Raw genomic sequence first — 22,783 nt, forward strand, 5'->3', positions numbered from 1 at the left:
TGTTCCTTCATCATTTTGTGCACAATTTTCTAACTCCAGAAGTCAGACATCTGGAGATCTTCTGTGACTCCTGCGGAGGGCAAAACAAGAATGCCACTGTGTTCAGATTCCTTCACCATCTGTTCCGTACAGAAAAACGATTGGACTATGTAAAGATGACATTCCTCATAAGAGGTCATTTGTACCTTGAATGTGATAAAAATATTGATATGATAGACCAAACTCAGGAATGTCAAATTCCAAAGGACTGGTGTCAGGTTTTTCAGAATTCACGGACACATGCTTTGCCTTTTGTCATCATTGATGTTGAGGAGCAACCAGAGATAATCAAATGCTGGACAGAGCATCTGGATAATACAATATACAAGAAGAAACTCCCTTTCCAGTCCAGGCCAATAAGAGAATTGGAAGCCACATGACACCATGCAGCACTGGTTCGGTATAGAGGAAGCTACAATGGAGCATATGAGCAAGCTTCATTACTTCTTCATGGAAAGAAAGGGCAAGATTCCAGCCGGAAAGATGGCGAGTTCAGCCTACCCTCTGCTAAATATGAAGGTATAGTAATTCTTTTACAGCAGTATGATTTGAAAGTTTTATTTATTTATTGAAACAAGTATTTTTTTAGTATTAGGCATACAGCTATTTAAATTAAGAGATTCTGATTTTTTTGCAGGTGATCTTAAAATATCTGCTGAGAAATACAGAGATTTACAAGACTTGAAAAGATTTTGCCATAGTGAAGTGCAAGTGTATTTTGATCATCTTTGGCATTAACCCACCATCGAAAAAGCACAGGACCTTTTATAGAAGATTATTAAATGATTATATGAGATAATTTGTTGTAACATGAATTTGAAATCTTGTAGTTACCTGCAATATGTTATGAACTTGTCATAATTTTCCTCTGTATGACCTGCCTTCATAATAAAAGTGCATCATATTATTGTAAATCCTATTCAGATGTGTATAATTTCAGAACTGCTCTTTCTCTGAAAGATATATTGAGGTCTAAAACAAAAATGAAGAATATAACTTGAGAAAGTAAAATTTTATGTCTTGAAACTTTAAATTTCGTCTCCTGAAAAAAATAAGAATTGTGACTTATCAGGATTTTCCCCTGGACTCTTTATATGCTAAGTAAATTAATCAGTTACTGTTCTTCCATTTCCACACTTGGAGGTAGGGAATACCAAAGTATGATGTACTTAGAAACATAAATATATGATATGTGCATAGCAGTTCAGTCAGTTTGGCACTATTACATTCAAGTAATTTATGCTGCTAAATGCTTCAAGATGTTCAGTTTTTTATCAAGATTTTGTGATTTTCTTTGGTGAGCAATGACCACTGGCTGACTGTAGACGTCTCCCTTTCCTGGAATGTGTAGTTTTACGTTTCTTTTTTTTCTTTTTGGTAGTATCAGCTTGGTGTGAAGGTCCAGGTTCTGTATCAGAGCCAGATTGCAAAGCTTGTTGTGTGAGCTGTATAGTGATATCTGAAGTTGGAATTTCTGTAAGTTTACGGTATCTTTTCCACTTGAGACTTGTGTGACCCCTGCTGTCTGCATCTGTTGACTGCACATTACGTTGTTGATGGGAAGCAGAAGTGACATTCCTAGATGTATCAAATGACATTCCACCAGTTCTTTGTAATGCAACCAACTTCTTTGAACAGGAACGAAGCAGCATGTCATGAGCTGAGAGATGACCACTCCAATGAGTATCGAGAGTCCCATGACAACTGCACGGTAGAGCTGTCCAGAGCTTCTGGCGCAGTGTTGTACCAAGTTTCACTTGCACCTCGCTGGCAAGGTCACCTACTGTATTTTGCCAATAGCCTGGAGCAGCAGTTGCCCTGTAAATTAAGTACATAATTAATATAACTTTTTCTTATACATTAACATTCCCTATTTCACTTATTGAGTTTTTCAATCCCATCAACAAAAAGAACTTTCGGGAATATGGAATGCGCTATGGTATAATTAACAAAAGGGAAACAACTCTTAAAATATTAATCTGTGTTTGGTGTTAACAACAAAACACCACTTTATGGCTATCACTTTACACTTATGTAAGGTAAATTTAGCTTAGTAAATTAGGACAGAATGTATTTCAAAGAAGCTGCTACTTCCTTGGCAGTGTGGCCTCAGTTGCCTGAGACTGCAGTCGGGTGTGTGAGTTGTGTTCCGAAGGCCTTACTGGCCGAAAGCTACATTTGTGACAGTCTTTTTTTGTTGTGTCTATCTGTGACTCAGCATATCCGCTATATGGCAAGTAGCAACTTTCCTTTTCACAATATTGTTACATTTCATCCTGGATTTTCCATTATTTGATTTCTGCTACTTCCGTAGTTATATTCAACAGCTGCAGCATATTGTCTACTGGTTAATGTAATACACTGCCAGACAAAAGAAGTGAATCAATCAGAAGGGGAGTAGAAAATGAAATGAAACTTGGCAGTTTGAGAAGATATGTGATGTTATTTCAATGATTGAATTATTGAGTTAAATTTGCAAAGAACTTGGCAGTATCAGCACACTTATCAGTATGATGCTGCGCCCCCTCTAGCCTAGAGGCATGCATTAATTTAGGTGGGAAGGACATCATAAAGCTATTGTATCCACTGCTGATGCAAGCTGGCCTACAACTGTTGTAACTGGTTCTTGATATACTGGTTACTTGCACTTGGATGGAGTTGTTGCCCCACCTGCTCCCACACATATTCTACAGGGGAGAGATATGGGGATCTTGCTGATGACAGGCATAGCTCAGCAACATGCAAAGAGATCACAGGCGTATGTGCCATACATGGATAAGCATTGTCCTGTTGAAAAATGACACCATGAAAAACGTCACATGAGAGGTATCGTATGAGGACACTGGATGTCTGTGATGTACCATTGTACCACCAACCATAACCTGAACTCTTATCCAATGGCTCACCTCACCATGAAGCCAACAGTAACACTGGTGTGCCTCTCCAAAAATCAGAGGAATGAGACCTCTCCTAGGGGTCACCATTGTAATCACCGATGGTCATGTGGGGTAGTGCAGAAATTTGATTCCTCACTGAACACAATCCAATGGCATTCATCAGGAGTCCACACTTTCGGCTCACAGGGCCACTCCAAATGCAGCCTTTTGCCTTGTGATATTAATAGCAGCCTACACGTGATGCTAATTCCCTAGTCAAACTGTTACTAGCTAATTTCTAACCAATGGAGTAGGATGACAGAATACTGCAGGGAGTCCATGACTTGCTCTCAGATGGAAGGCACATATGTGAAGTTTTATGATATGTTTGGTGTGCAATGTGGTGCTCCTCCCTAGTGATGGTCAGATGCAGTTGACTGGAACCTTGATGACAAGTATGTCTGCCCTCAAGTTCCCATGCTGTCCTACGTTGGGCCACTGTCACATCCAAATGCCCCATGAATTTGAATGATTTGACCAGCCTGTCAAATGGAGACCCACAACAATAAACCTTTCAAACTCAGTCAGCTGCCGACTACACTGTTTCACATGAATATGCATAGTCTACCTCTCCTCCACAGTCATAACTCAACATTTGATGCTGTTCGTGCCCCATATATTCACTACCAGACCTAGTAACAATACGAAACATGAACAACAGCACTGTGCTCTGCTGGTCATTCTACCTGTTACAGAGAATAGCAACTCTAATCATTTACATATACAGTGATTGTGTGTACATGTTGACATCTGACCATGTCTTCTGGATGCCTTTGTTTTTTTGATCAGGCAGTTTATTTAGATTTTTTGCATATCCATTTATCAAAGAAAATAATTACCTAAATCAGTAACAAAACAAATTTTTTTACAAAACAGTAATACTCTCTGATTAGAACTGTTATTTCACATTTGTCATGTGGCATCACAGCAATACCACAGTGGTTGTTCAGCAGATCCAGGGAGTAGCCTGCCAACATGGGTAGTATGCATCAATGCTTGCTGCACCAGTGACAGTGAAATGGACTGCCCTAGCAGTGCCTGATGAGAGATTACAGGTGTAGTTCACATTACTTGAAAAACGCAACTGAACAGACAATTAATGAAGTGACTGCTAGCTCCGACTGGAAGAACTAAGTTCCAAGGTGTGAAGTGACAAATAACAAGTAATTTTAAACTAATTATATCTGTCATGAATAATTACAATGGATGCTCCTACTTGTCATGTAGGTAACAGGAATTTTAAATCCTTGAATCTGGATAATCAGATTATTTGTAGTAATGAGATATGTTTTTAATTTTCTTTTGAATTGGTAGGAAATTCCCAACATCTTAGTTTATGTCAGATGAGAGCTTTTTGAATACCTTTCAGCAGACTCCATAACCCCTAGACAAGGATGCAATGCCTAAATAAAATTATTTTTATTTCTTTTATGCTTGTTGCAGTAGAACTGATACTAATTTTTATCATATCAAACAAAAACCATTAAGGCTTAAATTTTCTTGTCTTTGATTATTGTCTGTTTCTATCTCAGTGCAGTAAAGAATATAACCATTTATGTTACATATTTTGATACCTTACCAGTATCAGTCCCCCTATGAACCATGGACCTTGCTGTTGGTGGAGAGGCTTGTGTGCCTCAGCGATACACAGATAGCCGTACTGTAGGTGCAACCACAACCACATCTGTTGAGAGGCCAGAAAAATGAGTGGTTCCTGAAGAGGGGCAGCAGCTTTTTCAGTAGTTGCAGGGGCAACAGTCTGGATGATTGACTGATCTGGACTTGTAACATTAACCAAAATGGCCTTGCTGTGCTGGTATTGAAAACGGCTGAAAGCAAGGGGAAACTACAACTGTAATTTTTCCCGAGGGCATGCAGCTTTACTGTATGGTTAAATGATGATGGTGTCCTCTTGGGTAAAATATTCTGGAGGTAAAATAGTCTCTCATTCGGATCTCTGGGCGGGGACTACTCACGAAGACATCGTTATCAGAAGACAGAAAACTGGCATTCTACGGATTGGAGCGTGGAATGTCAGATCACTTGATTGGGTAGGTAGGTCAGAAAATTTAAAAACGGAAATGGATAGGTTAAAGTTAGATATAATGGGAATTAGTAAAGTTCAGTGACAGGAGGAACAAGAGTTCTGGTCAGGTGAATACAGGATTATAAATACAATAGCAAATAGGGGTTATGCACGTATAGGTTTAATAATAAATAATAATTTAAAAAAAAAGGAGTGCGGTAAGCTGCTATGAACAGCATACTGGACGCATTATTGTAGCCAAGATAGACACAAAGCCCACACCTACCACAGTAGTACATTTTTATGTGCCAACTAGCTCATTTGTTATTGTCTGTTTCTACCTCAATGCAGTAAAAAGATATACCCATTTATGTCACATATTTTGATTTCTTACCAGTATTAATCTGCCCATGAACCATAGACCTTGCTGCTGGTGGGGAGGCTTGCATGCCACAGCAATACAGATAGCCATACAGAGGGGTACACAACCACAACAGAGGGGTATCTGTTGAGAGGCCAGACAAACGCGTGGCTCCTGAAGAGGGGCAGCAACATTTTCAGTAGCTGCAGGGGCAACAGTATGGATGATTGACTGATCTGGCCTTGTAACATTAACCAAAACAGCCTTGCTGTGCTGGTACTGCAAATGGCTGAAAGCAAGGGGAAACTACAGCTGTCATTTTTCCTGAGGGCATGCAGCTTTACTGTTTGATTAAATGATGATGGCATCCTCTTGGGTAAAATACTCTGTAGGTAAAATAGTCCCCCATTCAGATCTCCGGATGGGGACTACTCAGGAGGATGTCATTATCAGGAGAAAGAAAACTGGTGTTCTATGGATCAGAGAATGGAATGTCAGATCCCTTAATCGGGCAGGTAGGTTAGAAAATTTAAAAAGGGAAATGGATAGGTTAAAATTAGATATAGTGGGAATTAGTGAAGTTTGGTGCCAGGAGGAACAAGACTTCTGGTCAGGTGAATACAGGATTATAAATACAGAATCAAGTAGGGGTAATGCAGGGGTAGGTTTAATAATCAATAAAAAAAATAGAAATGTGGGTAAGCTACTATGGACAGCATAGTGAATGCGTTATTGTAGCCAAGATAGACATGAAGTCCACGCCTACCACAGTAGTACAAGTTTATGTGCCAATTAGCTCCGCAGATTATGAAGAGATTAATGAACTGTATGATGAGATAAAAGAAGTTATTCAGATAGTGAAAGAGACGAAAATTTAATAGTCATGGGGGACTGGAATTCAATAGTAGGAAAAAGCAAGAGATGGGAAAGTAGTAGGTGAATATGGAATGGGGGTAAGGAATGAAAGAGGAAGCCACCCGGTAGAATTCTGCACAGAGCATAACATAATCATAGCTAACACTTGGTTCAAGAATCATGAAAGAAGGTTGTAATGTAGAAGAGGCCTGGAGACACTGGAAGGTTTCAGGTAGATTATGTAATGGTAAGACAGAGATTTAGGAACCAGGTCTTAAATTGTAAGACATTTCCAGGAGCAGAGGTGGACTCTGACCAAACTCTAGTGGTTATGAACTGTAGATTAAAACTGAAGAAACTGCAAAAAGGTGAGAATTTAAGAAGATGGGACCTGGATAAAGTGAAAGAACCAGACATTGTAGAGAGTTCCGGAGGGAGCATTAGGGAATGATTGACAAGAATGGGGGAAAGAAATACAGTAGAAGAAGAGTGGGTAGCTTTGAGAGATCAAATAATGAAGGCAGCAGAGGATCAAGTAGGTAAAAAGGAGAGGGCTAGTAGTAATCCTTGGGTAACAGAAGAAATATTGAATTTAACAGATGAAAGGAGAAAATATAAAAATGCAGTAAATGAAACAAAAAGGAATACAAACATCTCAAAAATGAGATCGACAGGAAGTGCAAAATGGCTAAGCAGGAATGGCCGGAGGATAAATGTAACGATGTAGAGGCATATACCACTAGGGGTAAAGAGAACCACTTGTATGCATATCAAGAGCTCAGATGGAAAACCAGTTCTATGCAAAGAAGGGAAAGCAGAGAAGTGGAAAGAGTATACAGAGGGTCTATACAAAGGCAATGTACTTGAGGACAATATTATGGAAATGGCAGAGGACGTAGTTGAAGATGAAATGGGAGATATGATGCTGAGTGAAGAGTTTGACAGAGCACTGAAAGACCAAAGTCAAAACAAGGCTCCAGGAGTAGACAACATTCCATTAGAATTACTTATAGCCTTGAGAGAGCCAGCCGTGACAAAACTCTACCATCTGGTGGGCAAGATGTATGAGACAGGTGAAATACCCTCAGACTTCAAGAAGAATATAATAATTCCAGTCCGAAAGAAAGCAAGTGTTTACAGCTGTGAAAATTATCAAACTATCAGTTTAATAAGTCATGGTTGCAAAATACTAACAGAAATTCTTTACAGACGAATGTAAAAACTGGTAGAAGCTGACCATGGGGAAGATCAGTTTTGATTCCATAGAAATGTTGGAACACGCAAGGCAATACTTACCCTACAACTTATCTTAGAAGATAGATTAAGAAAAGGCAAATTACATTTCTAGCATTTGTAGACTTAGAGAAAACTTTTGACAATTTTGAAGGTGTCAGGGGTCAAATACAGGGAGCGAAAGGCTATTTACAATTTGTACAGGAACCAGATGGCAGTTATAAGAGTCGAGGGGGCATGAAAGGGAAGCAGTGGTTGGGAAGGGAGCGAGACAGGGTTGTAGCCTATCCCTGATGTTATTCACTCTGTATATTGAGCAAGCAGTAAAGTAAACAAAAGAAAAAATTTGGAGTAGGAATTAAATCCATTGAGAAGAAATAAAAACTTGAGGTTTGCCGATGACATTGTAATTCTGTCAGAGACAGAAAAGGATTTGGAAGAACAGTTGAATGGAATGGACAGTGTCTTGAAAGGAGGATATAAGATGAACATCAACAAAAGCAAAATGAGGTTAATGGAATGTAGTCAAATTAAATCGGGTGATGCTGAGGGAATTAGATTAGGAAATGAGACGCTTAAAGTAGTAGTTGAGTTTTGCTATTTAGGGAGGAGAATAACTGATGATGGTCAATGTAGAGAGGATATAAAATGCAGATTGGCAATGGCAAGGAAAGTATTTCTGAAGAAGAGAAATTTCTTAATGTTGAATATAGATTTAAGTGTCAGGAAGTCGTTTCTGAAAGTATTTGTATGGAGTGTAGCCATGTATGGAAGTGAAACATGGACAATAAATAGTTTAGACAACAAGAGAATAGAAATGTTCAAAATGTGGTGCTACAGAAGAATGCTGAAGATTAAATGGGTAGATCATGTAACTAATGAGGAGCTACTGAATAGAATTGGGGAGAAGAGAACTTTGTGGCATAACCTGACTAAAAGAAGGGATCAGTTGGTAGGACATGTTCTGAGGCATCAAGGGATCACCAATTTAGTATTGGAGGGCAGTGTGGAGAGTAAAAATCTTAGAGGGAGACCAAGAGGCGAATACACTAAGTGGATTCAGAAGGATGTAGGTTGCAGTAGGTACCTGGAGTTGAAGAATCTTGCACAGGATAGAGTAGCATGGAGAGCTGCATCAAACCAGTTTCTGGCCTGAAGACCACAACAACATCAACCAGTATCAATATTGATAGCAAATATAAATCATTGAAATTCTCATTCTTTGGGTGGATGAATCACCTATACAAATAATTAAGTTTGTAAAGAACTCTCGGTATATGACTCCTCGTTGCACTTACCTGGATTATTATTTGTTTGGCATTGTGCAATATAAATAGTTAAGCAGTATGCTGTGGCCCAGTTGCTAGCCTGTTCCCTTATTTTCCTGGCTATGTCTGGTACAGAGGTACAGGGCTGTTCATCAGTATATTGGTATGGTAACATCTGGTATAAAAGTTCCTGAAAATTCCTCAAAGTCTTTCATAAATCATTTATGTAAATTGAGAACAGGAAGGCACCAAATGCTGTGCTTTATGAGACTCCATATTTAATAATACTCCACTGTCAACAGCACAGTACCTTGTTATCCATAGTATAATTTTTTAATGTGTCTCTCTGTTTTCCATTGTTTTGATTTGTTCAACCCATGTGATAACGTTTTAGTTTTGCTAGTTTAACATCCCTTTCAGCAGCCATCAAGATGGATACAGTTGAACCAGTGTGGCCACTGTAGTGGAATAGTGCAGAATGCTGTTATGGACGGCATTGAATTGTTTTGTGTTTTTGTCTCTACTCATCTCTGGGTGGTGTTTGGACCCTCTGTTCCCACACAGATCAAAGAGCACATTCAGTTTCATTCTCCCTTCCAGGGTTTAGTTCCTTGGCTTTGCAGCCGAGCCACTGTCAGCTAGCAGTGAGTGATTTTTCACTGTGTTTTCACACCCTGTGCAGATACAAAAGTGGCAGCAACATTCTTATGCATGTAACTCTCTTCTTTCTCTTGTAGTACTACATTGTGGCCACCATGTGTGATGAAGCAAGCTGGGATCTCTTTACTTCCTCTCTTGTTTTCCTATCTGCCTCATTAAATTCATTTTATTTTCATTTTTGCTTAATTACCATTAAAACGTAGAAGAGTGCAATCTTCATTTTCATGAGAGAGAAAGACTGGCCCTCAGTCTTAAGAAATATAGCACCAGGTCTAATTTTGTGTGTAGTTTTGTGCATGTAATTAATTTCCTAATTTATTTTGACTACTCCTAGTTAATATCTTTTATTATAGGGTGAAATAGATAATTGTTTTGAGACTTAGATTCTATTGTTAACTTATGAACAAATATAAATTCTATAGCAATTATAAACATTTGGAAGAAGAACTTCTAGGATTCTTGAAGTATTTACTTGGCTCCATTCGAAAACATATTAGCAAAGTCAGCCCTTATTTAATTCCAAAGTAATTACCAGATTTGTCAAAAGTATTGTTTGCATAACTAAATCTGTTAATTTCATTATCTAAACAAATAATTTGGCCTAACCTTTGTAGTAGAAGAAACTGTTAAAAAGAAGGAATTTTTCAATGTATTCAGTTAATTGAATGAGAACATCGAACAATGTATAGTTTCAGTGCCTATTATTGTGGGGATATATAAAGGATAGATTTTTGGTCCTAGGACAGTCCACGGCCAATTTTTAGAGGGAAATTATGTACCATTTCAAGTAACAACAATGCATCAACTTAAGAGTGCAATTAATGTAACACAAATAGGCCATGTGTTAATACGAAGACAGGGTCTGTTCAATTTATTTGAGAAATAGTGTTGCATGTACCTTATTATTCTGCAAGAACTGTGAAGTATGTGGTTAGGTATTTACTGCTAAATAAATGTTGTGTGACTAGGGCCTCCCGTCGGGTAGACTGTTCGTCAGGTGCAAGTGTTTCGATTTGATGCCACTTCGGTGACTTGCCCTTCGATGTGGATGAAACGATGATGATTAGGACAACACAACATGCAGTCCCTGAGTGGAGAAAATCTCTGACCCAGCCAGGAATCGAACCTGGGCCCTTAGGATTGACATTCTGTTGCGCTGACCAGTCAGCTACTGGGGCGGACAGTATTTACTGCTCATAGATATTCAACAGCAAACTACTGTAGCAGTATTCTGATGTTTGCCTGCAACCTATTAATGAGGTTTAACATTTACCACTAGTGAACTGGCATTTTGCCAGTAATATTGAGGCGGGGAGGGCGGTTGTGAACAGTAAAAGTAAAGAACTGCGAAACACAACTGTGCAACTGTTGGCTACATCACTTACAGTAGTCAGTGTTGAACTTCCACCTCCATTTTCTAGCCAGTATAACAATGCAATAAATCGGCATTGAGGACTATCAACGATGAAATCAAGCAGGCGAACGTCACACATGGGCCCGGTATTTTAACAGTGCTAACAGTAACAGTTACACCTCGAGGAGCAGCAACAAAGGTTGCAGCGAGAGCAAATGCAGGAACTGCTCCAATGGAATGCAGAACTGCTCCATACACATGTGTCAGGAACCTACAGAGCAGCCTTCTCTGTCACTGCCTCCTGACACTGACTTCAACAACTCTATGGAAAGATGGGCGAGTTACCTGCACTAGTTTTTGCTGTGTTACTGGGTGAGGTGAATCATTGATACATTTGAGAAGGCTGTCTTGTTATTGTCCAGCAGTGTAGGATTGTGTTAGTATGGTAATTTGCTGGCAGTATGTAATTGGGACCATAAGATTTATTATACACATTAACAAGTTAAACACAATTACATGAACTCTTGTACAATAAAGTCCACAGAATAAAGAAAAAGAGCATCCACAGCAATGCGGAAGATATTTACACAAGCAAGGCACAGGTTCTAAAAAAAATGGTTCAAATGGCTCTGAGCGCTATGGGACTTAACTCCTGAGGTCATCAGTCCCCTAGAACTTAGAACTACTTAAACCTAACTAACCTAAGGACATCACACACATCCATACCCAAGGCAGGATTCGAACCTGTGACCGTAGCGGTCACGCGGTTCCAGACTGAAGCGCCTAGAACTGCACGGCCACACAGGCCAGCTGCACAGGTTCTAAATTATAGATCCTTCTTGGGGTGTGATGGTATTTCACTGTCTAACCTTTGAAGCCATAGAGCCTCCTGACATGCTGAGTTTGGGACCATATATTCTGCCTCAGTTGTGAATACAATAAATGGATTACTAAAGGAATTATAAAAAGTGCTCAAACTTGTAAATACCTAAACTCCATTAAAAAGGACAATAGTGATTTAGTTTTTTTGCACTACTACAAAAACTACAAAAGGATCTACAGGAAAGTAATCAACACTGCAAAAAAAATCAGCCAACAATAGGTTCATAAATTTAGCCAATAATAAAAGTAAAGCTACATGGGCTGTAGTGAAACAAGAAACAGGAACTGTGAAGCAGAGAGGTACAAACACACAAATCAGGAACAAGGAAAACTTAAAAAGTAACCTGAAACAATTAGCAAATTATGTGAATACCTACTTTAGCAGCATTGCAATGAACTTAACACAAAATTTTTCCAAAAGGTGCTAATCAACCAATACAGAAGCATACAGCAAACTCAATGGCATTGCTTCCAACTACTGAGGAGGAAGCATGCAATGTTGTAAGGCAATTAAAGAACAAAAACTCTGCAGGTTTAGATGAAATTCCAATGTGTGTGCTGAAAAAATGCATAAACGGTATAAAAGCTCCACTAACACAAATCATAAATGAATCCTTCAAAACTGGTTGCTTCCCTGACTATCTGAAGCATGCCAAAATGTTGCCAGTTCAAATGGTTCAAATGGCTCTGAGGACTATGCGACTTGACTTCTGAGGTCATCAGTCGTCTAGAACTTAGAACTAATTAAACCTAACTAACCTAAGGACACCACACACATCCATGCCCAAGGCAGGATTCGAACCAGCGACCGTAGCGGTCGCTCGGTTCCATACTGTAGTGCCTAGAACCGCACAGCCACTCCGGCCGGCTTCACCAGTTCACAAGAAAGGTGATGTAGAAAATGTTAAGAACTACAGACCAATAGCCCTATTGTCATGCTTTTCCAAAGTAATAAAAACAATTGAAAAACAGGCTTTTGAGCTATCTAAGTAAATTCAACCTCCTCTGCAATGACCAGCATGGTTTCAGGCCTGGTAGAGGTACAGAATCTGCAATAGCACAATTTACAAAAACAGTTTAGAAGCACTAGATGAGAACAGCTATGTGACTGGCCTTTCTTAGACCTGTCTAAGGCATTTGATACAGTTGACCACCAGAAGCTGTCGCATAAATTAGAGGCACTAGGAGTAGGGGAGTGGTTCTCAAATGATTTCGTTCATATCTAGAAAACAGAGTACAGTCAGTAGAGATCACACATGTCTCCAGTGGATCAAAGTACATTGAGAAACATATATCTGATCCACAATTTATCAATATTGGTGTCCCTCAAGGAAGTGTACTAGGCCCTGTATTATTTCTGGTGTACATAAATGATTTTCCGCAACATTTCAACCATGGAAAGAAGATATTTTTTGCAGATGACAGCAACATAGTAATCACCAGTAAGACACCAGCATAAATGTTGGAAAATTCTACTGAAGTGCTGCAGGATGTTCACAAATGGTCTCAGGAAAACAAAATAACTCTCAACGTAAAGAAAACAAATACAATATGCTTTAGAATGAACAGAAAACAGAGTCCCTTAAATTTAAAACTAGATTACATCTCCATAGATGATGCACATACAACAAAATTCTTAGGGTTGCACACTGACAGCGGCTATGAAACTCTCGAAAAAGATATCCACAACATGTTATGCACTTAGAGTCCTTGTATCCGCATGCAGTAGTGAATGTTTGAGATCTGTATAGTTTAGTTATGTTCATTCAGTAATCAGTTATGGTATTATTTTCTGGGGAAACAGTGCCCAGAATTCACAAACAGTATTTAAAATGCAAAAGAGAGCAGTAAGAATTATAACAAAAAGCAGTAAGTGTGCCCACTGCAGAGAACTTTTCAAAATGTTAGAAATTCTAACTGTTCCTTGTAAATTTATATTCCAAACCATAGTGTACATCAAGAAAAATATAGAAAATTATAACACAAAAAGCAATTTTCATAACTATGGTACAATAACAAGTCACTGTCTTCACCTAGACAGGAAGAATAAACGTAAGACTCAAAATAGCTTGTTGTATGAAGGTGTAAAACTGTATAATAAATTGCCACAGAAAATAAAAGAAGCAGATAACGTGTACTGCTTTAGGAAAAATCTTAAATTGTTTTTGCAGGAACACTGTTTTTACACTATAAGTGAATTCCTTAGTACAAAATGATTGTAAATAGCTTTTGTTTCACAGTATTTTGATAAGGAGAATGTAAATAGCTTTTGTTTCACAGTATTTTGATAAGGAGAAAAAATGATTGAAAATAACTTACATGTCACAATGTTTAACTACATGTAACAAGAAACTGTATAAATATATGACTGTACGCAACTGACAACATCCATACATTTTAAAATGTCCATGGATGGCTAAATAAATAATTAAATAAATAAAAAGGCTATGATTAACTGTTTGTTACTCTGCTAGGATATTACTGCTCCTTGATATTTAAACAGATAAATAGTTGTTGACTTCCTGTCTTTAGAATCTACAGCACAGTCTGCAACACAGCAAACTCTTATGTCACATTCTTCTGCTTTAGAAAACAATAGTTTCTAATTCTTGGTACCTTTTAGATATCTAACGATCCTTTTAACTACTTTCCAGTGTGGCACACGTGGATTTTTACAAAAATGGTTGACAATTCCTATGAATAAGCTATATATGGCCTTGTTCCTAACTGAGCATACATTAAACTTCCTATTGCTCCATGATAGGGTATGTTCTTCATAGCTTCTTGCTTGCTCTGTTTTTGGACTTATGTCATGAATGTGCACTTGGTTATTGTCATGTGGCTTAGATATAGGGTTACCCTCTTTCATATTAAATCTGCTCCGAATTTGCTCCTCATAGTGTATCTGGTCTATCCTTAAATAACCTTCTTTGCAGTTCCTAGTAATTCATGTACCTAAAAAGTTTTTGAAAACTTCTTTCTCTTGTGAACTGTTACTGAAAATCAGCATATCATCCACATAAACAATGACTGTTAAAATATCTAAACTTTGATTTTTGTAATAAACAGATGGATCAGCTGTCAATCTTTTGAAGTTTAGATTCAACAGTGGACTGTCTAATCTCAAGTTGAAACAGCATTCATCTTATTTTAATGCATATACTGCCTTTTTTAGTGTTTTAATACCAATATTCTTCACTGTCTTTGTGACCGGGTCTACTCTGAAACTTTCACATAAATCTCCTCATGTAAGTCACCTTGTAAGAAAACCATGACATTACTACATGATCATTGCCAAGATCATGTTAAGCAGCCATCTCAAATAAATATCTTAATGAGTTATATCTTATAACTGGTGCGTGCGTTGTATCATAATCCAGTCCTTGCTTCTGAGCACAACCTTTTATTACTAGTTGTGCTCTATAGTGCCCATGTGGCCTTTCAGATCTTCCTTTGTTGTAAACACACATTTCATATATATGTATTGGTTTCTTATCTGAAGGTAAAACAGCAGACTCTCATGTGTGGTTCTCTTCATAAGACTTTAACTCTTCTTGCAGTGCTTTCAGCAATTTTTTTCAGCACTGTCTGACATCATTACTTCTTGCAGTGACAACAAAGGATCAGTGTCTGTTGACTGTTTAGAGTGACAAGTTATGAAGTCATGCAACTCTTTGACTTTGGAATTCTGGATGACTTTCTCATTGACTCAAGTTGCTGCGGCTGCTCAATTATTTGCATTGTCTGGACTTGATTTCTCACTGCAGATAGTATTCCTTGAACTACTATTTGATGTGATAGTCTCAGGTTCAGGTTCATTTCTTCTAGTTCAGTTGTTATTTCATTTTGCTTCTTTTCTGTCAGTGGGAGAAACAGTCAACTTGGTTCCTGTGACTCGGTTTCTTCTTTGTATTGTTTAGAAGCACTTTCATCAGAAATAACGTCCCTTGCTTTTATGATCCTCTGGCAAATAGGTTCAAAAATTCTGTATGGTTTTGATGCTTCACAGTATTATATTAAGATATATTCAATATGTTTTTGTCCCATTTTAGTCGCTTGGCTCTCAGAATGTGAACATAGGTCTACCTTCAAAATATTTTGAGGTGTCGAAGATATGGCTCCTTGTCTGTCCAAGTTTCTTCTTGAGTCTTACTTTTTATTGCCTTAGTTGGAGATATGTTAATTAAGACTGCTTCTGACCAGAATTTATTTGGCAAATTTGCTCCAAAGAGCAAGCATCTTGCTTTTCTTACAATTTTACAGTCATAACACTCAGCTACCATGTTTTGTGCTAGTGTATATGGTGCCATAATCTGATGTTGGATCCTTTCTTCTCTGTAAAAGTTAATCAAATTATCATTCACATATTGTACACCATTATCTATATGTAGAGTCCAGATCTTTTTTTCCAGCTTTCCTTTCAACTACATTTTTAAATTCTCAAATCAGCTGTTGTACTCAGTTTTTATTACTGAGAGTATGTATATGTACTTTCCTGGAATAGTCATCAATTACAGTAAGGAAGTATTTGGTCCTCCTTCAGTTGACCTAGTTTGCATTACTTCACACAAACCTTAGTGAACTAGCTTAAGAATTTCCATGGATTTTGAATCAGATCTTGAAAAAGGAATTCTTGTTTGTTTGCTCTCTAAGCAAACTGCACATGGTGCATTAACTGCTTCCTCAAATAAAAGTTCCACTAGCGAGGCCTCTGCAAAGTGCCTGTATAGCTCCAGAATACAGATGACTGAGTTTTTTATGCTACAAGTCTGCACTATTTGACCGTAATACTAATTTTGCTTCAAAAATTCAATCATATGGTTGGTGGAGTCTGTACATACCATTTGCTAATGACACATTGGTAACCGCATTTTTGGTTGTGTTGAAAATTTGACAGCCTAGTGTGTTAAATGAAGTCAAATGACCTTTTTCTATTATTTTGCTAACAGATCGTAGATTTGTGGTTAGTTGAGGCACATAGAGAATATCCTCCACTTCAATTGTGCCTTTCTTGTTGCCCTTGAGAACATCTACAAATGAAGATCCTATGCCTTTTACAGGTAAGCTGTCATTAATTGCTATTACAAATTGCAAGCCTATCACTGTTTTAACATTATTTTCATCAGATGGATATTTAGACATGAGTGCTGATGAGCCTGAATCTACATACCATTCTGTCTGTGTGTCTTTACCTACACCTGAATTTGAAAAGAACATCTGGTAGCTCACTGTCTTAGCCAAAGTTTTTCCATCATTTTTGCTTTTGCTGTGGCAAATTTTTGCCAGATTCCCATACTTTTTATAACACTTGGGACTCTTTTTGGAAGTAACAACGTCATTCTTTTTCTTGTTCACTCACAGAGCAGTGCCTCTTGTCAATGGTTTATTAGAGGCATCTTGCAGTAATTTATTTTTTATGGAGTCTCCTGTGATTAGCAAGTTTTAATTTTCTGAACTCATACTAACAGGTTTACATTTATCAGGTGATTCTGAATGTAGGGTACACCCAATCCATTCTTTTTTTAATTTCAAAGCTCAAGCTATTTTATTTTTGTCACGCAAAAATTATCTCTGACACATTTTCTTCAATTGATGAACAATTTTCTAGTCTGGTTGTCAGCAGTGTCTTTGGTAAAACTATTCCTTGAAAGATGCCAGAATCTTTGTAGACTTGCATTAGCTTGTCCAGTGCTTCTTTAGCTGTAGACATATCTTGCACTGAACATATATCAATGGATGGAGGGAGGGTATAATTTTGGTTCTTGCTGTACAAACTTTAGTTACATCCATTATTCTGATGCAATCCCAAAACCGTCCATGTTCCAGACATGTTCACACAGTGAACTGCCATGTACTGTGGTTTTCTCTTCCCATTAGTTTCTCAACTGGAGCCAGTGAATTGATATTTAGGGAAACCATTGTACCAGCTATTACATGGTTCAAATTTGCTGCGTGCTATGCTAATATCCACTAGCCAGTGATCTTGTATTTTTTTATAGTATTATACTGAATTATACAGCATGAGCTAAAAGCATGTCAGCAGAGTAATTTGCTGGTGGTTTCTGATTAAGACTATAAGATTTATTATACACAATAACAAGTTAAAAACAGTTATTTGAACTCTTGCACACTACAGTCCATGACATAAAGAAAAATATTGTACATAGCAATGCAATAGATATTTGCACAAGCAAGACACAGATTCTAAATTCTCACAGATTGTATGAAGTTTTGCAGGATTTGTAGTTCTCTACTGAGTCTGAGAAACTCAACTTGAGAAACTTTATTAGCTGCTCACACAGTATTTTGGTCATTTAAGTCATGTGGTGGTGGCGTGGTTACTGTCTAACTAGTATCACAAATGTCCCAGCTGGTCACAAGCAGTATGGACGACTGACTTCCAAGTTCTCTTGTGCAAGTGTCAATCTGAGTGTCCCTAGTGTGCTACTTCCTATGCAGAGTCTCTAGGTATGGATGTGATAGTCCGGTTAACACCTGATCATGAGGTTCGAAGTAGGGCACTGCCTTTGTCCAATCCATCTTTAGACAATGATGCTAAGTTCTTGGAATCACATGAACTTATGGCAGTGACAAAGGAAATGAATTGATGTCGCAATACTGCCTGTGGGCTTGTCAGGTGTGAGTCAATCAAAGCGTTGTGCTCCCCAGCATCATTTTTCTGACTCTCAGGATTTCTCCCCTTCCCTGCCTGTTTTTGATCAATGGGCAAGCTGGCAGTCCTGCCCCGATTGCCATTTAGTGCAACTTCAACAGGCCTGCCCATATGTAGATGCCCTGTGTGTGCTATGCTGCAAAGCTGGCCATTTGGCAACAATTTTTGATAGTTGGGAAGCTACAGAGCAGTTGTTGGAAGCCCCAGTGTTTTCCCTGGACTTCGAGGCTGTCTTTGAAACAACACAAGCATCACCCCAGTGTATTCTGCAAACAATGGTTAGTGGATGCGCAACCAATTGAGTTTCAGGTAGACACAAAGTGATAGTCAGCCTAATTAACTTCCTCCATTGTGATAGCCACTACATCTTAAAGTAAACAGTATATTTCTCTGAGAGGACAATTCTCTGTTTCAGAACATTATAAGAATGTAGAATACATTATAAGAAAGTAGAACAGCAACTAATGTTATTGTTCATTAATTCACCATTGACGCAAAATATTTTTGGGTTGGATGCCTCCCAAGTTTTTGGCTTCTGAACGGTTCAGAAAGTACAGTGTCTCACTTTGTCCCTTTCAAGATTTTGAGTCTTCACTGCAGTTTTATGGCCAACTGTGGAAAGAAAATTTCAAGGCACGTATCTCCCTTAAGCCATCAACAATACCTAAATTTTGTCACTCCTGCTCCATTCCCTTCACCATGCAAGGCAGTTTGGAGTGTTGGCAGGACCCTGGTGTCGTTTATCCTATTTTGCCAAGTCAGTGGACCTCCCCTTGGCGGTGATTCAGAAGCCAAATGGTGCCTTGTGCCTTTGTGGCACAGACCCCTATCCAGTTCTGTGGCTGGAGGAGTTGTTGGCAAAGTTTTCAGGGAGTCGGTGTTTTTTATGCATTGATTTGCATCACCTGCCCTTTGGAGTTTTGTCTACACCAGGAGTTTATCAGTGATACTTGGAGAAGCTGATTCAGTACTTTCCCTTTTGCATACAACCTAAACTGATGACTTCTGGGTCACAGCTCCACGTGAGAGGAGTATTTATGAAATCTGCAAGCAGTCGTTCAATGCCTTCTGGAGAAAAGCATCCATTGCAAACTGGAGAAATGTATTTTTCTATTCCCCAAAGGTGCACTTTTTGGGCCTTGTGCTTAGCAAATGTGGTCTTATCCCTACAGATAAGCAACTAAAAGGCATCATCATCTTGCTGATACCCAAAAACTTGAAGCACTTCTGATTGTTCTTGAGCAAAATTTCTTATTATGCTAAGTTCATTCCCCAGGCCATGCATGTTTGCCACCCTCTTCATCGGTTTCACCAAAAGGGCATCAAATTCATGTGGTCTGCAGACTGTCAACAGGCTTTTCAGTCCCTCGAGCAGTGTTTGTGCTATGATCCCTGTTGCACTTCCTTTGCCAGGTAAATCATTAACCCTAGCCATCAATACATGCCAGTATGACATTACTGCATTTCTGTCACATCAGAATCCAGATAGCACCAAGTAATCCATCACTTATTCACCAAAGACACTTTCTGCTGCATAACAAAATTACTTGCAGTTGGAAAAGGAAGCACAAACTATCAATTTTTGCATTCAAAAGTTTAATGTATTGTTGTATGGAGTATGTTTTGTTGTATGGAGTTCCTGTTCATTACTGACTGTAAGCCACTGATTTCCTTATTCAGCTCTCGCTTGAAGTTACTAGTCTTGGAAAAATCTAGCCAGTCCTTTTATATCCACGGCATTACTGAGAGGGACGTCCTAGCAATCATATCAGCACTTCGACCAAAAATGTCTTGTGGCTGGGATGACATTTCACCTAAACTGCTAAAGGAATGCAGGGATGAATTAGTGAAACCCCTGACTCACTTGATAAATACCTCCCTCAGAAATGGAGTATTCCCTGACCTTTTGAAAATTACTGAAATTATACCAGTGCATAAAAAGGGATTAAAAACTGACACTAAAAACTACAGGCCAATATCATTAACCCCAGAGCTAGGCAAATTGTTAGAGAGAGTAATACTAAATCAAGTTGAATCATATTTCACCAAACACAATCTGTTAAACAACCTACAACATGGATTTAGAAAAGGGAGATCTACTACAACAGCAGTAGCATCTTTTATTAATGAAATATTAAATAAGCTAGACAAAAGTGACAAGGTATTAGGCACTTTCCTAGATATGAGTAAAGCCTTTGATACTGTGAATCATACCATTCTTCTGTGTAAGCTAGAAGAGTACGGGTTGAGAGGACTAGCCTTGAAACTACTTACCTCCTATTTGAAAGACAGGAAACAGTGTGTAAAGCTAACTTATCAAAATAATGAACAGCTCCTAACAACCAAATCAAACTTCAGGACACTTCAATGTGATGTGCCTCAAGGAAGCATACTAGGGCCTTTTCTGTTCCTTGTATATGTAAATAACTTATTTGAACCCCAAAATTGCATGGTTGTAAGCTATGCTGATGACATATCCTTCATCAGCTGTGGCAGTGATATGCAGTCTGCAGCTAACAGTACCGAGATCAATTTCAAAACTCTGTCTGCATACTTTACAGCAAACAAGCTTCTTGTAAATAAAGACAAAATGGTAATAATGAAGTTCATCCACAATTATAATGCTGCCATAACTGATACTGTATTTACTTCCCCATTGGATCTGGCATATGCAAATTCACATAAATTTTTGGGCATCGTTGTTGATGAACACTTATCATGGAAAGACCAAGTAGATAATATTTGCAAGAAAATCAGTAGAAATGTGTATCTACTGAAATGTGTCTCGGCCTTCTTGGACCATGATACTTTAAGGCAAATATATTTTGGGTTAATTCATCTGCACCTTCAGTATGGATTGAGATATGGGGTGGGGCATCAGCAGTTCATATAGATAGACTTTTTAGATTACAAAAAAAGGCAGTAAGAATGGTAGCCAAGGTAAAGAAGAGAGAGCCTTGTGGAGACATCTTTAGAAAATATAAAATTCTTACAGTGTACTTCATGTATATATTGCAGACAGTCATGTTCATGAAACAAAATCCTGAATTTAATATGAGAAACAGTAATGTACACAACTATGATACACGGGGAAGGGAAAATTTTCATAGAATTGTGACCAATAAAAAGGCAACAGACCACAGCTCACACAGAATGGGAGCAATTTTCTTCAATGCACTACCCTGTGAACTCAAGAAAGTAAATCTAAATATGCTAAAGAGTAGACTGAAGCAGTTATTGATAGAGAAGTGTTTTTACTCTATAGAGGACTTTAAGTTGTAGTGCCATCTTGGAAAACAGTGTATATAGACAATGTCTCCGGTCTGTCCATGGTATGAAAGAATGTAATTTTACACTGTATTATGTGTACTGTACTATTATAAATATAAGCTAAATTGTGTTACACTATAGAGGAATCTACTTGTAGTGCCCTTTTGAAAAATAATGTGTACAGACATGTGTATGATCCATATGTTGTTATGAAAGAATGTAAATATTTTAGTGTATATGTGTAATGTAATATAAATTTTCCTGACAATGTCCGAAAACTTTTTGTTATATGGACAGAAAATAAATAAATAAATAAATAAACGTTCAGCGTCTACTGCCAGAGTCTGCACCATTCATCAGTTCTCTGCAGGTCGTTCTGGAAATTCTTACAGTTATTAAAAAATCCAGAAGTACGTGTATCATGTCTGAAATCAGCAACTCTGATAATAAAATTAAAACAATTTGGAATATTATTAAAAGAGAAACAGGTCAACCAAGAGCACAGGAAGACAGTATTACCATCAAATTGAATGAAAACTTTACGAACAAAAAGTCAGAAGTTGAAAATGTTTTTAATAATCATTTTCTAAATGTTGTGGATATAGTAGGATCCAGGTGTTCATTAGAAGATGCTAGGCTGTTAATGGAAGAGGCCATACCTATGCAATTTGATACAATTGAAATTTCACCCACTTCTCCCTCTGAAATTAGGAAAATAATAAACTTGCTTAAAAGCAAAAACTCACATGGAATTGACGGCATTTCCAGCAAAATACTAAAAGCTTGTTCTCAACAGATAAGTAAGATTCTCAGCCACCTGTGTAATAGCTCTCTGGAACAGGGCATTTTCCCTGATAGACTGAAATATGCTATTGTTATACCTTTGCATAAAAAGGGGGATAGATCTGATGTCAACAATTACTGTCCAATCTCCCTTCTAACAGCTTTATCCAAAATTTTTGAGAAAGTAATATATTCAAGAGTAGCTTCACATATCTGTAACAATGAAGTACTAACAAAATCTCAGTTTGGTTTCCAGAAAGGTTTTTCAACAGAAAATGCCATATATGCTTTCACCAATCAAATTTTGAATGATCTGAATAACCGAACACCACCAATTGGGATTTTTGTGATCTCTCAAAGGCTTTTGATTGTGTAAATCATGAAATTCTGCTAGACAAGCTCAAGTATTGTGGCATGAGTGGGACAGTGCACAAATGGTTTAA

The 22,783-nt window shown here is 38.0% G+C and overlaps 1 protein-coding gene across 1 annotated transcript in view; it reads right to left on the bottom strand.

Annotated features, from left to right (window-relative positions):
• Window positions 1-697: 697 nt before the first annotated feature.
• LOC126174922 (cytosolic carboxypeptidase Nna1-like) overlaps window positions 698-22,783 on the bottom strand; it is a 551,652-nt gene continuing 529,566 nt past the window's right edge. Inside the window, exon 20 of the mRNA XM_049921363.1 lies at window positions 698-1,857. Coding sequence (XP_049777320.1) covers window positions 1,314-1,857 — 544 coding nt within the window. The 3' untranslated portion in view covers window positions 698-1,313. The remainder of the gene's footprint in view (window positions 1,858-22,783) is intronic.

The sequence above is a fragment of the Schistocerca cancellata genome, chromosome 3 (genome assembly GCF_023864275.1).
Source record: "Schistocerca cancellata isolate TAMUIC-IGC-003103 chromosome 3, iqSchCanc2.1, whole genome shotgun sequence".
NCBI lineage: Eukaryota > Metazoa > Arthropoda > Insecta > Orthoptera > Acrididae > Schistocerca > Schistocerca cancellata.